Below are 19,525 nucleotides of genomic sequence, written 5' to 3'. Positions count from 1 at the left end.
GGTCTCTCAGCCAGGCTGGGGAGTCCCTGCTTACCCCAAGTATTCAGGCATCTGGGACATCCAGTTCATCAGGCTGCTGAGGGGTGTGTGAAATTCCAAAAATGCTGCCTCTCCTGTTGGTGTGAAAAAATTCTGTCACTGTGCTGCTGAAATCAGTATGTTCTCGAGGAATGTTTTGATGATGTGGTGTTTTCCGTTGGAGAAGAGGTTCTGTTGAGAGATTACTGGAAGAGTCTGCCTGTTGCTATATGGTGTGTTGATGTGTATTGCTTTCTGGAATCCAATGTGATATAATAAGACAAGTTTCAGCTGGTAGCTGAGAAGGCAACACAACTAATATCAATCCTGGATATTTAATTTCTTGGTCAAGCTGCAACTTGTTTCTAAAACTGTGCCTTGTTTGTTTATGGCACAAGAAAGAAAACAGAAAGGCTTTGGTTAACATCAGCAAAAGCAAATAGTAGTGTATAAATACATTAAAAATGAGTCAAATGGAAGCCACTAAGCAGCGGTCATACTTTTTAGTGTCACTAATGACAGGAGATGATGTGACGGATGACACAGGTGACAGTTGTCTTATGTAGAATGTCTCCCAAGCCAAGTCTCTGGTCTAGCAGGGTGTAAAAGATGGGAGCAAAAGAATATCATTTATGGTCCATGGGATAGTTGGGGTGCAGCAAGTCTGATGCTAGCTGTTTACCTTTACAGTGGTCCTGCCCACACATTGCAGATGTGAAGGCAAGCAAACGGCAACCCTCATGGGGCTCCCCAGCCATGACAGTCTGAGCATGTGTACAGGATTTTGGCATTGCAGCCACCAACCCAAACCAGATTCCTGTTCAGCTCCTGCATGGCTGAAGAGGAGCTAAAATTCTCTGGATATCTACTGATGTGCTTAGAGCAGAGACACTTGAGGTAGTTTTAAACAGCAGTGGTCATTGAACAATACTGAGAGCAGGATGAAACAAGGCAGCATAGTTAATTCAGTATTAAGTGAAGTTGTTGTGCATACCAACATAATTCCCAAGACAAGATATGATATGCTTATCAACTACTTCCTCATTAATGAGGACCTTCTAGATAATAGAGATTGATAGCTTACATCCTCTGATATTAGCTCTATATACACTGGGTCCAGTTATGCCAGTCTGTTTTTAATTTGGAAACAAATTAGTATCCATTTTCTCTTTAACTCTCTCTGTTTCTCTGTAACCAAAATTTGCATATACAGTTACATAGGGGTTTTTAACTATTCTTTTCTTTCAGTGAGGTTGCCTTTGTGCCTGTTGATGCTTTTCCTCCTTTGGTACTCAAGCCCTTACCCAACCTAGGAATGTTACAAATCCAGTATCACCGTGCGCTTTCCTTCAGCACGGGGAGTAGCTGGGTGTCTCTTCTATGGTTTGTGCCTGAAGCTGGACATTTTTAAGTGACCTGAGAGTTGCTTTGAGCAGGGCTGAAGTGACATGGTTTGTAAGACAGGAGTTGGTTAATTTGGTGACTGTGTGACTTAGCCTGTGTCAAAACCTGTGGTGGTGACAGCCAGTGATCACTTGTAACCAGAGCTGATTTCTTCCTAGTGGCAATAAAAAGCACCATTTTGTTGGGGAAGCAAAACTGCTTCCAAATGACTTGCTCTCTGCAGACAGGGCCAGGATGTGCCATGCAGAGGTCGTAGCTTAGCTGGAGGAGAGGGTGAGTCAGGAGGGACTTGGAGCTGTCCCAGTTCAGTGCTTCATTTGGCCCTTGTTGCACAAGCCACTGAGCTCAGATGAGTGCCATGAGCTGCTGCCTTGGTGGCGTCCCTTTGCACCTTCGTCCTGTATGAGGATGTGCCCAAGCTAGCATGGCACTTGCCAGTGAAGAGTTGATACAGTTCTCTGCTGTGACAGATGAGATATGCTCAACTGCCTGTTTGGAGCAACAGTGATAGATAGCCAAGGCCAGGTTGGATGGGGCTTTGAGCCACCTAGACTAGTGGAAGGTGTCCCTGGGGAGGTTGGAATAAGATGATTTTTAAGGTCCCTTCTAAACCAAACCAGTCTGTGATTCTGTGATAGTGAAGAGCCTACTTTTTGGGGTGTATGTGTCCTTCAGCTTTGAAATTTCCTTTAGTTCCTTCTGAGTATACTGCCAAACCCTTCTGGGGAGGACAAAGAAAGTTGGGCTTTGGCAAGATTTTTGGGAATCATCTAGGGAAGTGGAGTAGTGGTTCTCTTACAGACATTCAATCAAAGCACAGCATTCCTCCAGATCTAGAGAGCTTCCCGTAGGTTTCATATGAATAATACAAGCATTAAGTTTTCTGAGCAGTTGTTGGTATGTGGGCAGAGACGCCTATTAGTTCACATAATGCTTACATCTTGTCACTGAGCCTTTCACTAGTAATCAACAACAAATGGCTGCATCTCAGGATAGATATATAAGATAACTCTTAAAGGGCAAAAAAAAGGAAAAATTCAACTATTACCTAGGCAAATAAGGTACAAGTTTTAAACTTTGGTATTATTTTTGTATAATGTTTTTAGTTAATGGCAAGAATGCCTTGGTTGTTCTTCTGTATAGTTTTAAGTCATGGATACAACTAGAGTTAATGCAGTCTTTCTGTGATAATAAATTCTCAGTTGCAGCATTAATGAGTAGGATGTTTTCTGCCTCTGAACAGGAGGATATCTTTGCTTTCTCTACTAGCATGTTCTTTTTCCTTTCTTCAGTCCCACTCTTGCCATGGCCCACAGGAATCTGACTGGGAGCTGTAATGTTAACTGTGGATGTAAGATTCATGAGTACGAGCCTGTCTGTGGATCAGATGGAATAACATATTTTAATCCTTGCCTAGCTGGCTGCATCAGTGGTGGAAATCATAGCACAGGGGTAAGTGCTTCACCCTCCCAAACACCCGCAACCTGCAAGTAGCCCCTTGGGACTGATGGGGATCAAAGACTGCTCTGTTTCTGGCTCAGACATCCCCCTTCTAATCTTCAGAGGAGTTGCTCTAAAACTGACTAGTCCATGAGTATTTCCATGTTCTGAGAGGCTGGTAATGCTATTACTGCATGGTCTCCCCCCTCTTCCTTTTAGTTATGTACAAATGTGAGGCACAAGTTTATTTGTACTAAGTAAATCCTCCAGCCAAGTGAGTGTAAAGTGCCACAGCGTAGGGAAGGTTGGTGTTTCCATTACAGACTTGGATGTCCTCGATGGCAGTGGCCTGTGTGTCTGCTGTTTCTGCAGGAACTCTCCTTTCCTGTTCCTGCACGAACAGTACTTGGAGAGGCTTGTTCCTGCAGGGGTTGGAGCAGGGACCTTGAGTCAATGTCATCTAATTCAGCTTTCTGCTAGGCATAGGCAGCCATGACATACTGCCTTTCTGCAATCTCATCAGTGTTACTCATAAGACCTGTTTTGGGTTTTTTTGGCTCCCTCAGTGCATGGAAGGAAAAATTTGACTCTTCAGGTAGTTGAGAGTGTTTAAAGCTCCTGTTTAAGTTGAGCAATGGGCTGTAAAGGCATTGGTGTTTGTGACAGCCTTGTCATTTTTCCTGTGTAGCTGTTTCACCTGCAACAGTGTGTTGATAGGTTTTTTGTTTGTGTAGACTGCCAGTGTGTTCTGCTCTGGTAAAATAGTTCGGCCATTCTCATAACTTTCTTTAAACCTCTCCCAGGCTAAATGAAGTGTCATTGAACTCAAGTAACCAGAATGTAAAGGAGTTAATAATCTACTTTCTTTCTTGGAAATACATTGCCTGTTACAGCCCAGTTTTCCAGTTATGCTGGACTCAGAGGGGCATCCTGCTGGGAAAATCACACCGCAGAAATTTGGCAGTTTCTAGGAGTGGGCAAAAGAAAACAGCTGAAATGTAGAATCTGACCTAAATAACAATAGAGCATTATATTTGTACAAACCCCAAACCTTAAAATTCTGTTACAGAACCATCCTTTAATAAAGAATAATTATGACAAGAAGTAATGTAGATAACGGATTTTCTCAGGACTTGACTGTGCTTTCCAGAAAGCTTATTTATAATGCTTTATAAATAAGGATTTGCAGTCCTGAGCCAGCCTGTGAAGCAGAAGGTTGTTAGGTGCAGTGCTCTGCTTTCTAAGTTGAATAAATAATGGTCTGAAATGGCAGGTTCATACACAGATGCCACAGAACAGATTATTTTCCTTTATATTTTTGTTTGTTAAAAGTATCTTGCTGTTTTTTAGCAGAAAATTGCTTTGGCCCAATTGGAAAAGTCTGTGATGTGAGCCTGTGGTTAACTTTCAGTGTCTATACAAATCTTATTTGTACTTTGGTGGACTGAGACATAGGTTTGATCTTTGCTATATTTCACCTGATATCGAACTGGCACTATTAATACATTTAGTAGGGAGGTAATTTGGGAGTGCTTTTCACTACAGATTTTGAAACAAACTGTCTCCCCTTACAACTTAATAAGAAATGCTTCATGGCCTGAAGTTTTAACTTGGTAGCTAGCAATGAATAGAATAGGGCCAACACTGGTAGGAAAATATGTATCTTCATTAAATAATGCTTTATGTAGAGTACTTTTGGAAAACCATAATAACACACAAACCGTATAACACATGTCACCATATAACACACAAACTGTTGCTAACCTGTAACATGTGGATTTAAGTTTAGAATATACAGTGTTTTCAGAATTAGCCATTTAAAAATTAGAAATGGGAGAAAAAGATGCCAGTGTGCAGTTCTTACTGGGTTTTATATGTATTCCCCTACTGTATTGTTTCCGTTGTGCCATGACTTTTTTATTTACTGCATGGACTTGGTTTCTCTGGTGATAAACCCAGATTGTGAATTAAAGATGGCTATTTTCTGTATGATGTATGATGCCTATTTGGCATTTGCATTTGGAAGCAGTAAGATTAAGGTGAGGGACTGTAGGGAGGAAGCAGGTACTCACTTGATATTAGAGTGGAGCCTTTGGAAACTGGGTTCTGTCATTGCCTTCATTGCTAAGTGATGTTGGGCAAGTCACTTAAGCAAAACATTTCCCAGTTGCTCATTAATCTTGTATTTTTCATATTCCAGAATGAGGGACATGAGCGATAACCAGAAATGTCATTTGTAGAAGCACTGACTGCCTAAATTATATGTGAAGGCACAAAAAATTATGTTTAGAATATAGAAAGTTATATATAATGGAAAATGTTCTGCAAAAAAATGATTCTAATTGTTTCAAATTAGTCACCCACATTTATGAAACTTTTGATCTGTTTCAGTTACTTAGCTACAAAACAGAGATAACAGCATAAGTGCTTCATCTCATAACTGTTTGGAAGATAAGTTACTCCTTTTTGAAAAAGTTAAGCTATAATGGTGAGTGTGATAGAAAAATACATATGAAAAATGAGTCATTCTGTATTTGTAGAGGAATATGTTTAGTGTGAGGAGAAAAATACCTGGAGCCACATTTTGAAAGTGGGAGGTAAAAATTGATAAATTGTTATGCTAACTCCCATGGGGAAAAAATGTGAGGCTATGTCAGAGCACAAATACAAAGGTATACATTAAAGTTGACAAGCAACCATAATTTGGATATTTCCTTGTGTCCAAGTGCTTAAATTTGCAACCTTAAGATGGTGTCATAATGCATCTTCTGTGCATATGTGGTCTTAGGTTTTATGATTGAAAACATTGAAAGGAAAATCTCCTTTGTGTAACATCACAAGACCTGTTTCTTCTCTAGTGACAGAGTATTCTGATCTGCTGCACACCCCTTTGCAATTAGATTTGTTGAAAACAGTAGTAAAATAAGTATGACAGGAGGCTATTACTGATCTAGCTCTTTGTCATGGTTTACGCCCACTCTTCCTCACCTTACTTAAATCATGATCCCCTTTGCCAATAAAATGCTACTTCTTTATTCGGTCTCTTTATCCTAATTTCAGCCTCTCTGTTCATTTAGGAGTTTTTCCTGTCCTCCGGTCTCACTGTTTAAATCTCTGTTTTCCCCTTATTCTCTGGTTTCGTTCCTGTGCACATCCCATCCACATCCACTCCTACATCCAGCTGGAAGGTCCTGAGCTCCAAGTGTGAAGTGGAGCTTGTTGCTCTTTAGTTTAATTTGGGTGTACTTCCACTGAAATGGCAGAAGACACTTCCTAAATATGAAGGTCAACAGCCTGCCAAATTCCAGAAAATGGCATTGCTAGTGTTGCTTAAAATGGCATTGCTAGTGTTGCTTAAAGAGTGTTTCCTCACAGTTTTTGTAATACAGTAAAAACACACGTTTTCTCCAACCTCCCTGTCAGAAGTGATTGAATTGTTTGGCAGAATTATCCAAAAATCTTCCAGATTGGGTTTCTTTTTCATGAAGCCTAACTGAAACAATGGTAGTGCAATCTCATTATGGAGAGTCCTGTCCAGCTTTAAAAATTCTTGGATGGTAACTTCACTTGTACTTGTGGTAATGATGCTAGAGACAGAAGATTGGGATGTACCGTGGGACTGTTATACCATGTCTCTGCGCAGTGTCTTTCTTGCATGGTTTTTTAATGTGGAGATGTTCTTTTCACTCTCCCCAGGTAAGAAATTACACAGAATGTGCCTGTGTCCAGAGTCGCCAGGTGATCACTCCACCAACGGTGGGCCAGCGTAGTCAGCTCCGGCTGGTTATTGTCAAAACCTACCTGAATGAGAATGGCTATGCTGTTTCTGGGAAGTGTGATCGAACCTGCAACACGCTTATCCCGTTCTTAATATTTCTCTTCATTGTTACCCTCATAACAGCATGTGCCCAGCCATCAGCAATCATAGTGACACTCAGGTGAGAGCTCAGTTATGGTTTTTTTGCTGTGCCTGCTATCACCAGTGCTTGTGTCAGAAGAGGCTGGGGCAATGCAGCCGAACTCCTTCAAGCTTATGTATCCTTAAGAAGTGAATAGAATAGGGCTGACAAGGATAGGGTGGAACTTGCTTGTATTTAGAATATGTAACAGGATAATCCACTTTAGGAAACATGCAGTGCCCAGCAAATTTCAGGCACTATAAAGAGACAACAAGTAAAAACATCAAGTAAGAAAAGAATTACTCCTGAAGAAGTTTTCAGCCTTCTTAAAGCAATGGTTTGGATTTTCAAGTACAAATGAAAATTAGTTCCTAAAATTATCAGGAGTGGGCACTTCAGACTTCCAGTTGCTCATGCAGCCTTAGTTCAACTGCCATGTGCACGGCACTGGCATAATTCAGAGACTTCTGACTTTATTCCTTCTGATTCCGGGTTTTCCACCTGTATAATAATTACTATAAAACCATTGTTATTACGCTGAAATTACGCAAAAGTAAACTACAGTCAGTGAACATTAATGTTGCACTGAGTCTAACAATAGAGAGGTGCATAATGGACATATCCAGCAGGATTTTGTAATGTTCAGAGAAAAAAAAAGATGGCCCACACACATGAACAGTGACACCCACTGTCTCAGACCACGTATTGTGCACAGTGCTTCCGTCCAAGTCCTGTGACCCAAGTTGGTTCTCTGATTTCTCAGTTTCTGAGTGAGTGCTTGACTCCAAAACCTTGATTTTACAGCTGCACACACTTGTGTGTTTTTATCTTATATTTCAATGTCATTAGAAACTGCCTAACATTAATTTCAGACCTTTAGGTTAAGATTTAGAAATATTTTTTAATTAGAAGAAAATTTGTGGTTTACTAAAGTTGTAATTGCATTGTGGAATATCATCACTTTGTATCTGGTCTTTTGAAAGGTTGACATTTTCCCTTGGAAACCAATGGAAGACGTCTTATATTACTCGTACTGAAAAGGAACAGTGTTCAAAGAGACTGGATGTTTCTAACAATATTTTCCCTGAAGCAGCTCAGAAGTACTTAATGCTGCACAGAGATCTGTTACATTCAGAAGCTGAGTCCAGCTTTCTGCAAGTTAATTCTCCATTAAGTCTAATTTATCTAAAAAAAAAAAAGAAAGTAAAGCAAGGCATTATATGAAATAATAGGAAATTATAATGAGAAGCCATAAACATTTTGGATGGATTCTCTAAATTTCCTTAATGGGTTTGAATCAAATTCTTCAGGCTTTACACAAGTAAAGAAAGGTTAAAAGGCATGATTGAGATTTTGATTAAACAGGAGCAGGAGGGGTTGGCAGCATTTTTTTCCTAGCAATAAGAGTTAACAATATTAAAAGCTAAATGGAAGAAATTTAAACAAGGATCTTTTTATAGCTCAGAAAAGAAACAGGACATCCCACAATGATTATCTGTTATGACTGTTTCTTCAGAGGAATTTTTGTTTTGCCTGCTAGGTCTGTAGAAGATGGGGAGCGGCCCTTTGCACTAGGAATGCAGTTTGTTTTATTACGAACTCTTGGTAAGTTTTACAGTTATTCAGCATTTCAATAAAGGTTCCCTGTATTCAGCTTAAATGTACCAGAAAAATACCAAAATTCCATAAATCCTCAAATAATTGTCTAATTTTATTAGGAACTTAAAATTACTAGCTTCTAAAAATATTGTAACTAGTAATATATTTAGTTTTCTTTTTTTAATCAATTACTGACTTTCTGGAACATTTTTGTCCCAGAAATATTTTTACAGTTTCAAATTTTATTTAAAAATTAATAGTTACTAAATTTAATAAGGATTTTTTTTTAAGAAACCAATTCTTACTGCTTTTAGCAAGAACAATAGCTTTTTTGCATTTTTTTAAATAAGAAGCAATTATTGCTTAGTGTCTAATTTCAAATGTTTCAAATCAAAAAGAGTACATGTTAAAAGTCTATTCCACTGAAGTAGTTTCTTTCAAGCTATTGAACTTCTATAAGGAAACACTCTGAAAAGAGCGCTCTGGGTTCATCTACTACAAAGCATATGACTAGAGCAAGCAAGGACTCTTATAAGAGAACAAGAGGAAAAGCCTGTATAACTGCATCTGGAAGTTTCCTTCGAGGAAGGGCATTTTGGACTTGTCTTAAAGGTGTTGTGTTTCTGGAGAAAGCAGGAGCCTTCAGTGGGCTGGCTGCCTTTTTAGCAGTCTTAGAAAAGTCCATTTCTATAGAAGATTGATTTGAAAGAAAATATTTATAACAATTTTAGTGGGCTTACTGCTTCCATGCATCTTTAGTAAGACATTTTGTAGTCTTTGGGGCATTTTCACCTAATCTAAAGCAGCAACCTCAGCCCTTTCCTAGCTCATGGTCAATGGATGTTCAGCAAGGAATGCTCTGAAGACAATTGTATTTTGGTCTTTTCCTGCATTTTATTTCCTGAGAGTATTATTGGATTTTCTTTTGGGGGACACATAGCTCAAGAAGAGGTGTATGTGGACAGCAGGTTGCTTGTAAGTGCTGCTACATTGTCTTCTTTGCTTGACTTCTCTCCCATTTGTGGTTCAGTTCATGTGTAGGATACGTAGTGTTGGTGGGAAGATTGGCTGACCAGTTTTCCATATCCTACACTTCATGAGAACAGTGATACAGAAATCTCAAAAATTATTAACCTACACTGTTCAACTAAGGCAAATAGATTCTTTAGAAGCCCTCCACTATATGCTAACACATTATTTCTGTTGCTGTTTTCTTTCAGCTTACATTCCCACTCCAATTTATTTTGGGGCTGTTATTGACACCACGTGCATGCTTTGGCAACAGGATTGCGGCGTACAAGGATCTTGTTGGGAATACGATGTCACCTCGTTTCGTTTTGTCTACTTTGGGCTGGCAGCTGCTCTCAAGTTTGTGGGATTCTTTTTTATTTTCCTGGCCTGGTATTCCATTAAGTGTAAAGAAGAGCAGCTTCAGAGACAGAGATGGAGGGCTTCACCGGTGAACACTGTGAGTGAGATGGTTGGCCAAACTGGACCCCAACAAAACTATGCACGAACTAGATCCTGCCCTACCTTCAGCTCCCGAGGGGACATCAGTGTGGCACAACGAATGAATTGCGTAGCACAGACATACCCTGGCCCTTTTTCAGAAGCAATAAACTCCTCGTATGAAAATGCATTGGAAGAAGTCACCGCTGAGATATAGACCCCTGGCTTGGTAATGTAGTGTTTAGTTTTGTTGGTTGACTTACTTATGGCGCCTTGTAAAACACCTGTGCCTTCTATTTTTAACCTAGATGTAACATATGATAAAACCAACAAAGCTTAATGCAAACAACTATAGTATGTTCCTGAGGGCTGGATACCTCATACCAACCTAAGCTCTTATTTCTCCCCTCCCAACAATGGACTTTTAAAAATTGTGTTTGTAATTATTTCAGATGTGTCCATTAAATGTCCATGCTCTGATCTAATATCAGTGTAAGGGTGAGGTACTATGGACAACAGAAGTCAGTGAAAGAGTGACAAAAACTCATATCATTAATGTCTAGACGTCACAAAATTGCTTAAACTTATCGTCAACATCATATCCACAAATTGTATTTTTAAGAGATGAGTAATTACTGTGAGTTCTGCTACAGAGCACAACTGAACTTGTTTAAACTATGCAACTTATTTGGACAGTTGTATGTGCAGCAAATTATGTTTAAAGTTTGCTTTTAAAGACATTACTGCAACTGAACTGAAAGGGGCTACTTTCAGACATAAGCATTAAATTTTAAAAGAACGTAAGTTTTAAAGTACTGTTACTAACATGTTAAGCCATACAAAAGTTATGCATCAGGTAACGTTTGCAAAAGTTGAGTCATAATATTTTTATCCTGTCAAAATGTGCATTAATTTTCAATGTAGTTATTCTTCACAAAGTACACAGGTTAGGAAAATATAATGCTTGGAGTAAAAAACTTCAGTATTAATTTATAGTAACATTAAGATGTAGGAATCACACACACATACCAGAGCAAATATGGGCATATTTCTCTCATGTTATCTAGGGAGCTGTTACTAGCATCAGATCCATACTTTTCCTGAAGAAGAAAATAACCAGGTATAGCTTGATAAGAACTTGGCTGTGCTTCAGAAACACGTGCCAGTCTACTCCAGCTTCAGTGAACAACTGTTTAGGAGAGCTAAGAGCCTCATTTCATGTTTGAGTGGCCACCTGGGATGCAGCAGGCCCCTTGCAGCCTGTGACGGCATGGGGTTTGGGCTGTCATCGCTTGCTGCCCTGCTGTGGGAGTGAGCAGAGAGCCTTTAAGTGGCTTCGAGCAGCCTGCCCATTGTGGTGCCTGGTATGAGCATGGCGGGACAGGCCTGGAGGTCCTAGCTGAATGGTTTGTCCAACAAGTGGACACCTTTCCTTTTCCCAGCTTCATTAAAAGCTTCTGTGAAGGCAAAGGGCGAGTCATGTCTTCTTTGCCCTTCCAAGGGAAGAGCTAACAATAGAAATTGTCTGCAAGCGTGGACCTGCAGGGTGTGACGTGGCCTTTGCATATTCCTAATTACTGTAGTGTGCTTTCTGCGCAGGAGGTGCTGAGACTTTCTAATCAAATGTACTTGGCATTTCATTTCTTACCCTGGAGGCTTTGCAGTGGCATGCACATGATGTACTAATGATGTCTCAAAGGGCAGAGAATGATTTCAGGTGGACAGTAGGATATCAAAGTTGTAATTTGCCCTGCAGGGAAAGTCTCAAAAGTTTAGGAAGTTAAAAGCACTCTTTCAAGAAGACTCATTGATAGTCAGGTTTGGATTTTGCCATGTAGAGAGCTTGCATGAAAATAAATAGAAAAGAGCAGAACTTCTATGTATTTTTGAACAGAGTTATTCCTGGTTTAATTTTTAGTTGAAATGTGATCAAATGTTACACGGAACCAAGTCCTTGAAATTAAAGGCAATACTCTCCTTGGTATCCATTGAATTGTCTCGGGAAAAGCAGATTTCCCTCTCTTCCTTTGCTGACAGCCTTTCCTAATCCCATGGCTCTTTTTGACTGGCATATGGGACTACCCATGGGGCTGTTTTCCTTGCTTTGAAACAGCAGCTGCTTATTTCAGAGTATCTCAGTCCATTTATATGGCTTGGAATAATTTCCACTCACTCTGTCTGCAAACTCAGATGCTTCTACCCCAAACTACAACATAGAGGAATATTGTTCTAATCACCTCCTCCTATTAAATACATACTAATAGCTTTCTGGGATCAAGCCTGAGAATTTTTTCTCTTGTGCAGCCACCAGATACAATACGTCCTCAGTCAGCATGTGCCACCTGAGATGTTACCTTCTGTACTTCTCAGCCTGAGAAATAAATTTCCTTACCTCAAATGTATTTGGCATATTTCTTTTCGCCATAGGAGGACAGAATAGATGATAAAAATGTTACCTTTTTTTCTAGTCTCAAATGCTTCTTGCACCAGGAATTTCCTGCCATTGCAAAAATTGAAGCAAAGTAGTAGGACAAAATGTAATTGCAGCCCGTCACCTATCCCTCTTAATCACTTGCCCATTTTAATCATGGGGTGAGATAAGAACAACAGTCTTCTCAAATACCTCAGAAACATTTAGGAAATTGTAAAAGGCTGGAGATGAATCATCTATCCTGATCTATTTTATTTCATTCCTTGTATGTGCTTCTTTTCCATGTAAATAACAAAGGAGAGAAGATTAGTCTTGTAGGATTGTCAGGAGCTGACACTGATGGCAAAGAATGAGAGTGATAGAAGTGACACATCTGCAACTGCTGCTGCTTCTGAGCTGATTTCAGGGGAATTCAAAGCTTGTTGGAATGGTGGCCACCTGTTTTCTTTAGGAAATACTGACACTTCAGCTTCTAAAAACATATTTTTTTTTTTAAATGTTTGAGAAACTGAATGTAGAAGGAAAGATGTTCAGTTTGGAAATACCAAAAAAGCCTTGTTTAGATACTTTCAATAGCCTTTTAATTTTCCTTTCAAAATCATATGCAAAACAAAAAGTAATTTGTTACTTTTCAAACAAATTTGCTAGTGTTTTTTGAGATAGATGATTTTGACAATATGAATATATTTCCACAAAATCGTTTAATGAAATCAGCATCCTCTGAAAGAAAGAAAACCCGAACTCTGGTCTGTTGTCGATTGATTCCTGGAAGAGGTTTTAGCTGTAACAGTCTAAACCAAGCCAGTAAAGCGCACAGGGGAAGCGCATTAACTTCTTAGAGAACTCAATTTCAGCATTGTCAACACTGACTGAAATGTGGGCTGAGACCTGCTGAACGAACACTGTTTTCTGAGGTTGTCATTGCTGAAGGAAGAAGCACAGTTGCTAGAGAAACTGTGTGCATCCCTAGCAGTAGTCATGGTTGATGTATGGTGATAAACCAACTCACAAGAAGAAAAAAGGAACTTTATCTATCACCTAGTGAAAGTGGCCATGCTATCTTCCTGCTGTGAAATCCTCTTGACCATAGAATATATAATTCCATTAACTTGTAATTTCTGTCACCTGCCCTCTCTACCCCCAAATACTAAAGGCTGCATAGTAGCCATAGAATACTCACAGGATGCTATTGGTAGTAGCAAACCCAAGTCACCTACCTGAAGTTAACCAGACAGGGATAGTATGGAGCAATCATATTTTTGTCATTATCTGTAAGTCCACAAATTTGTTGTCATTATCTACAAGTCCATCATGCGAAGGCACAATGCTCAAGAACAGACTGATTTCCTTTTACACCACTTATTCCTGATTTAGGGTGAGGGACATGAGAGGAGAAGTAGCCCCATGGGCTACTTTTAGAGGGAATTACTTAGAGAAAACTAGCCCCCTATGGACCTGACTGAACAGGTCCCTGCTTAGCTTCCCATTCATCCTTGTTTCCCCAAAAAAGGGGAAAATCTCAGAAAGGGCATAGCCATTTCCTTGGATGCTTATGAGTTCAGCAGCCTACGGAGAATGGTTCACAGATCTTTTGGAGGTTGGAATACGTGGAGAGTTGGACTCTCCGTGTTTCCAGTTCTAGGCAAAAGCCCTGTGGTTTTGTTCTCTGGTCTTCTCCATGAGCATATTGGATGGAATATGGCATAATTTGTAGCTGGTGGCATTTTGTATCTTTTCAGTACAGTGTGAGAGCTGCAAGAAACACATTGAATATTATGTGCAATTTATACTTAATTGGAAACATTTTGTTCTTTAAGCAGACATTATATCTTTAAAAGTGCACGTAGTAACATGAAAATCTTCAGAACTTGCTGTTCTATAAGTGAAGAAGAGGCACAAATCTCCTCCTAAGTATTAGAACTATAAACTTGAAAAGCCCCAGATTAGTTACAAACACCTGAGTGTAGTGTTTTGAAAAATACTGATTCTTCTTTTTAATAAAATATAGCTTATTTATTCTTATCATTAACTCTCCAAGCATTATGGCTCTGATCCAGCAGAACACTCAAGTATGTGTGTAAGTTTATATACTTAAGTAGTGCACTTAAAAATAATGCATATATGTAAGTATTGGACTGAATCCCATTTTCATTTTCATGCAAAAAAGGGATCCTGTACCCAAAGAGGAATTTCCGTGCTGAGGTTTTTTCACCATGGTTTCAGTGATCATTATAACCAGAACAGCACAAAGTAGCACTTGAGTACTCCCTGGAGGCATTCATGTGTGGCTACTTTTGTATCTGGCAGTGGAGGAAAGCCTTCATTTTCAAATAGAATTCAAATTTAAAATATTTTGTGGACATGCTCAAAGATACATTCTAGCCTTTCCTGTCATTTTTTTCTCAATTTCTGGCTGAAAATGTGTGTTAGGTGGGGAGATAGATTAAATAAGGGCATCTTTCTGACCTTAAAGCTAATGAAATTGCTTCAAGTAACGCTTTAGATTGTGCACTTTCACAGAATTTGGACTAAAGCTTCAGATGGCAAATTTTCAGTATCCGACACAAACAGAGCAGAGCACTGTCTGCTCAGTGTAACTCAGAATGGCTGAGAAGAGGGGTCAGCAGGTCCTGTACTGTTCTTGCAGGTTTCCCCCCAAATGCCTGAATTATTGCTGCCTTATTACACTTCCTGTGTGTGTAATATCACAACTCTTCATGGTGTTATATTGACATAAAACTGATGATAAATAGTCCAAAGTGTCTTACTTCTATTTTGGAGGCAGATTCTCAGTCTCACCAGTGTGATGATGAGGCTGAAGTATTGGACCAGTAACTTGGGTTGGACATTACCAAGCTGGTGCTTTAGCAAGCATGTGTGAGCTAAGACATATTAAGTGCTTGTTTAGCATTTATACTCTGTTCACTGGTTGTTACTACTCTGTTACCAGTTGTTAGATCAAAGACAAACTATTTCCTAAATAAGTTTATCTTTTTCTGTTTTCTCAATAATATGTAATTTATAGCAGCATAAGAGATGCTATGCTGCATGCTGCAGTGTCGGGGTTCCCCCAACAGAAGCCATCCAGCTGTGGTTTCCTTCCAGGGGCTTTAATACACCTGGCACTAGAGATTTACCTGAACTGCAGTCTGAATCAGCATTGCTTTGGACAGTGTTTGCCCATTGTAGATTAAACCTGTATCAACACATTTCAGGTTCTTCACATTGAAAACATTTTGTTTTATGAGTAACAATTCAAAAAGGTTACATATGTACACTGTTGCAGAGTAGAGATGTGGAGCCTTCAGCTTGGGCACTAGGCATGGCCAGGGTTCACATGATTTGTCTTCTTTACACTGAATATCACAAATACATGTTATTATGTGGCCAAAAGTTTGAAAGCCTACCTGATTATCAGGAAGGAATTTTTTCTTATCCTTTCCACAGAATATATTACATAAATTAAGGAGGACAGCTAATACTATCTATAGCTATATCCTTTATGTTCACTATGGTAAATAACTGTACTTAACAATCCCCCCCCTCCAGTCCTTTAGATAAGCTATTTTCATTTGACTTAATACAGCCTTTTAAATACAGATAGCTCTGCAAGTTCAAAGTAACTACAGACATTTATCGGTTTCAAGTGTTATGAAACAGATGGCTATTTATTCAGGTTTCATTCTACACTTCTGACATTATCTTCTATGTATTCTTCTACTTACATTATCTGTTGTGTGTACTGTGTTGTCTTAACAAACCAGTTGTCACAATGTTATCCTGTAACAACATTTTGTTCATGATATAGAACAAGTGAAAAGCTGTGGAATTCATGAAGGGCTACAAAAAGCATCCAAAACATTGTTCACCTCAAGGAAGGATGAGACAGCTTGATAATCTTTGGACAAATGACTAAACAACACTGTGGTGCTACTAGGTACTGAAGTATTTTACGATGTATTCACTATGACTTAAATGACATATTCAAGGCATGTCAGTGATGCAACTGCATGTGTTTTTGTTCTTAAAGTCTGTACTGCTCCAGCAAAGACAGTGTTTGTAATTCCTGGTGGGCCAATTCCTGCCTAGCTCTTCTGTGGGAAAGTCATTTCAGGAGGCTATATAGGATTTGGCCCAGTGCTAACAGCTAAGGTAAAAGCTGACCACAGAAATCTAATATAGGATGTATTCATACTGCTGTAGCATGTTATTTCATTTAGTGGCTTTGCTTATGCAGAGGCTGCAAATAAATTCTATAGTAATGACAAGAAACATCAGGATAAATTCTGGGACCCATTAACCGAGCAATGTTAGTAAGCAATTCTTTTTTGTTGGTAAGCATTGAACCGAGGATTCAGATCTGAAATACTAATGTTTTTCCATGGAATACCAAAAAAGAGAGGGGTAGATTAAGAGCAAATTCTACCTTTAGCAATTGAAAAAGGTCAAACCTGGCCAACTTTAAAGTGAGCTATGGTTTAAAAAGAATTTCTTTTTCATATTGAACTCTAAAAGGTAATTACTTTATGTTACTGTGCCTGGACTGCTCATACAGAAGAGGTATCTCTATTGCAAATAGCACTAAGAGGTACACCTCTGACTGACAGGTCAGAAATGTTACCTCTGTAGCAAACCCTGTATTTGAAGACAGGGAGGGTAATTTCAAAACAAAACAAAAAGTGCACAAAATCATCTGGAACTGAGCTTTGATAAAAAAAAAAAAAGAGTGAATTTGGAGTCAGTGAGATCCATGGTTGAGTGAAGGGTTTTCTCCAAGAAGAAACTGCTCTTTTTCCCAGTTGAGCAAACAGGAGTTTTGCCCTTGGCTGCAGTGCATACTCCTACCAAACGATTTAAGCAGAACGGCAAAGGTCTGGGTAGTATGTTAGGAGCATGGAGTGGGCACACCGCCTGTAACTGTTTAGTTTTTAAAAAAGCTCATTATTAAGCAAATGTGTAGAGTATTAAGGAAATTTGTAGAGTATGTCTGACCGTATGAGTGTGTGGGTGCTGTGCTGTGGTAAAAAGAGACTAATTGGTTTATGCGGTTTGTTTTGCATACTTTAGGCTCTTGTATGGGGTTTTTTTAATTGGTATTTATTTCTTGGCAGAGCTTAGAATAATTTTAAAGCTGTGTAACACCTCATTTAATGAAATCTGTTGTCAACAGCTGTTGTAAACATGTGTTTACAAAACAAACTCTTGAATACTTGATATTTGGAAATAAAAAATAGCATATCATGTGTGTTTTATTTCTGACCAAAAAAAGCAAGCAGCAAAAAAGGTACGTTGGTAGCAGTGCAGTCATTCTGGATCAGGTGATGAAGTATTTGGTCTTTTAATGAGTCGTCAGACAAAACCAAATCTTACCACTGAATTCAGTGACCACTGAATCCCAACTAAGTACTGGTCATGCAGAAATAAACTGTAAAATTCCCCCATTTCCTCTTTCCTCTAGCACTAAATTTGATTGATACTAGTTACATGCTGAAAAATACAGATTTGTTTCAAATAGATATTGACAGTTAGAAAAAATACATAAGGTACAAGTCCCTGTGCATCTATGCTACTCAATACAAGAGGGATAGGACATGAATCCAAGGACTGGACTCTGGATGTCCACACTGCTAAGTGCTTAGTTCACTCCTGGGCTCTGATTTGGACCACACCAACAAACTACCTCCATGTGGTTTGTGGGTAAGTGTTATACCCAGGTTTCCTACTCTCTGGACTCACTTTAATTTAAAAGTGTAGGTGTATCCATGGATGGAAATTCTGTCCCAAGGCAGCCGTGTCTTTCAAGATCAAAAGAAAAGCAGGTTGAAGTTGAAAGTGTCTTTCTAGACATGTTTCATTACTGGGCCTTTATACTCAAACTGTTTTGACCTGCTGTGCTCATCACGGCTGGATGAGCTGTGACTTGTTTCTATTAAATGTTCTCACTTCTTGGTGTACTGTGAATATTACGAGCCCCCACACCCTTGCAATGACCAAGCAAAACTTTGTTGCCACAGGGAAGCTGAATTCGCATTGGTTCAGGACATGGCTTGCCTTTTGGAGGTATCTAAGTGCATTTGGTTTTAGAATATAGGCAAAAACTGTGGTGGTGCACAGCACCTACCAGAATCAAACCCTCAGCCAGCAGCGCAGCTTCAGCCAATGTATGTGACGAGGGAGGAGCTACTGTTTTCATGAATGGTAGAGAAATCTATGGGGTCCAGATCCTCTCAGACTTCTAAGTTCAAAGTAAGTCTTAACAGTTTTAATTTCCAATACATAAAAGCACACAAAAAAAGCACCTTGCAGATCCCCCTGAATGTCACTTGTGTCCAAGACTAGAACTGGTAAACCAAGGAATGTGCTGTGGATGAAATTATCATCAGTATAGTTCACGGGTATCATTGCTAGTTGAAAACTGAATAAATGAGCTACCTTGGCAGGGGCTGGAAGCACAGCAGGGTGGTACAGAGGTCAAGGAGAGGCACCGTTGTGCTGCTCTGCACTGACATCTGCTGCCTGAGCAGGAGTAAAATTACCCAGGGCAGCTCCAAGGGGGCTCAGGCTGTGATTGTGTCCCTTCAGGTGGGACATTATGTTTTTGAAGTAACCCTGTGGATTGCACCCCACTTACTGCACATTGGTTCTCACTGAAAAAAGGTGTCAAAGCACACAAACTGCATTGGGTTTTGCTGAAACCAAAAAGGGATGTTTTATTACAGCATAACACCCATTGGGCACCAGCCACCCATGGGTGCTCAGACCTCAAGACTATTCCCGATCAGATCCTCCCTGAACAGGGCCGTTGCAGCTATTGCCTTCTCAGCCATCACTGTTTTACACACAGATGCTCTCTTGTGCCGCTTGCATGACTTCCAATGTAGACAGCTGCAGGCATCTAAAGAGATTTTGGTGGAGACAGTGGCGGTGGTCTATGCTCAGACCTGCACTCTGAAAAAACCCTTCAATCGACTGCCACATAAACCTAGAGGTGACTGAACTCCAGACTGATGCTGTGATCCAAATGTGTGAGGTTTTTTGTTTTGGTTTCTGTTTGTGTGCATTAACACCTCAGGAACAACAGGATTTGCCAACCCATAAGACCACTAAGTCATGTCTGAAGTTCTGGAAATTAAACATGCCTGTCTCTGAGGGCTTTTCTTGAGGGCTTTCAGTTGGTAGGTCTCAGAAAATGTCTCACACAGACCAAGGGTGTAAGGACAGTACTTGCTGCTTTCTTTGAAACCCCAGAAGAACAATGGCACCACCCAGAGCTGTGCAAGCCTTA

At 39.6% G+C, this 19,525-nt stretch overlaps 1 protein-coding gene across 1 annotated transcript in view; it reads left to right on the top strand.

Moving 5' to 3' along the window:
- The window catches only part of SLCO5A1 (solute carrier organic anion transporter family member 5A1), a 64,298-nt gene extending 54,073 nt beyond the window's left edge, over positions 1–10,225 (top strand). Inside the window, exons 6-9 of the mRNA XM_065669384.1 lie at positions 2,715–2,874; positions 6,559–6,800; positions 8,302–8,366; positions 9,581–10,225. Coding sequence (XP_065525456.1) covers positions 2,715–2,874; positions 6,559–6,800; positions 8,302–8,366; positions 9,581–10,026 — 913 coding nt within the window. The 3' untranslated portion in view covers positions 10,027–10,225. The remainder of the gene's footprint in view (positions 1–2,714; positions 2,875–6,558; positions 6,801–8,301; positions 8,367–9,580) is intronic.
- The last annotated feature ends 9,300 nt before the right edge of the window (positions 10,226–19,525 follow it).

The sequence above is a fragment of the Lathamus discolor genome, chromosome 2 (genome assembly GCF_037157495.1).
Source record: "Lathamus discolor isolate bLatDis1 chromosome 2, bLatDis1.hap1, whole genome shotgun sequence".
NCBI lineage: Eukaryota > Metazoa > Chordata > Aves > Psittaciformes > Psittacidae > Lathamus > Lathamus discolor.
Note: the sequence above shows the minus strand (reverse complement) of the source record. Positions and strands in the feature narration are given on the sequence as shown.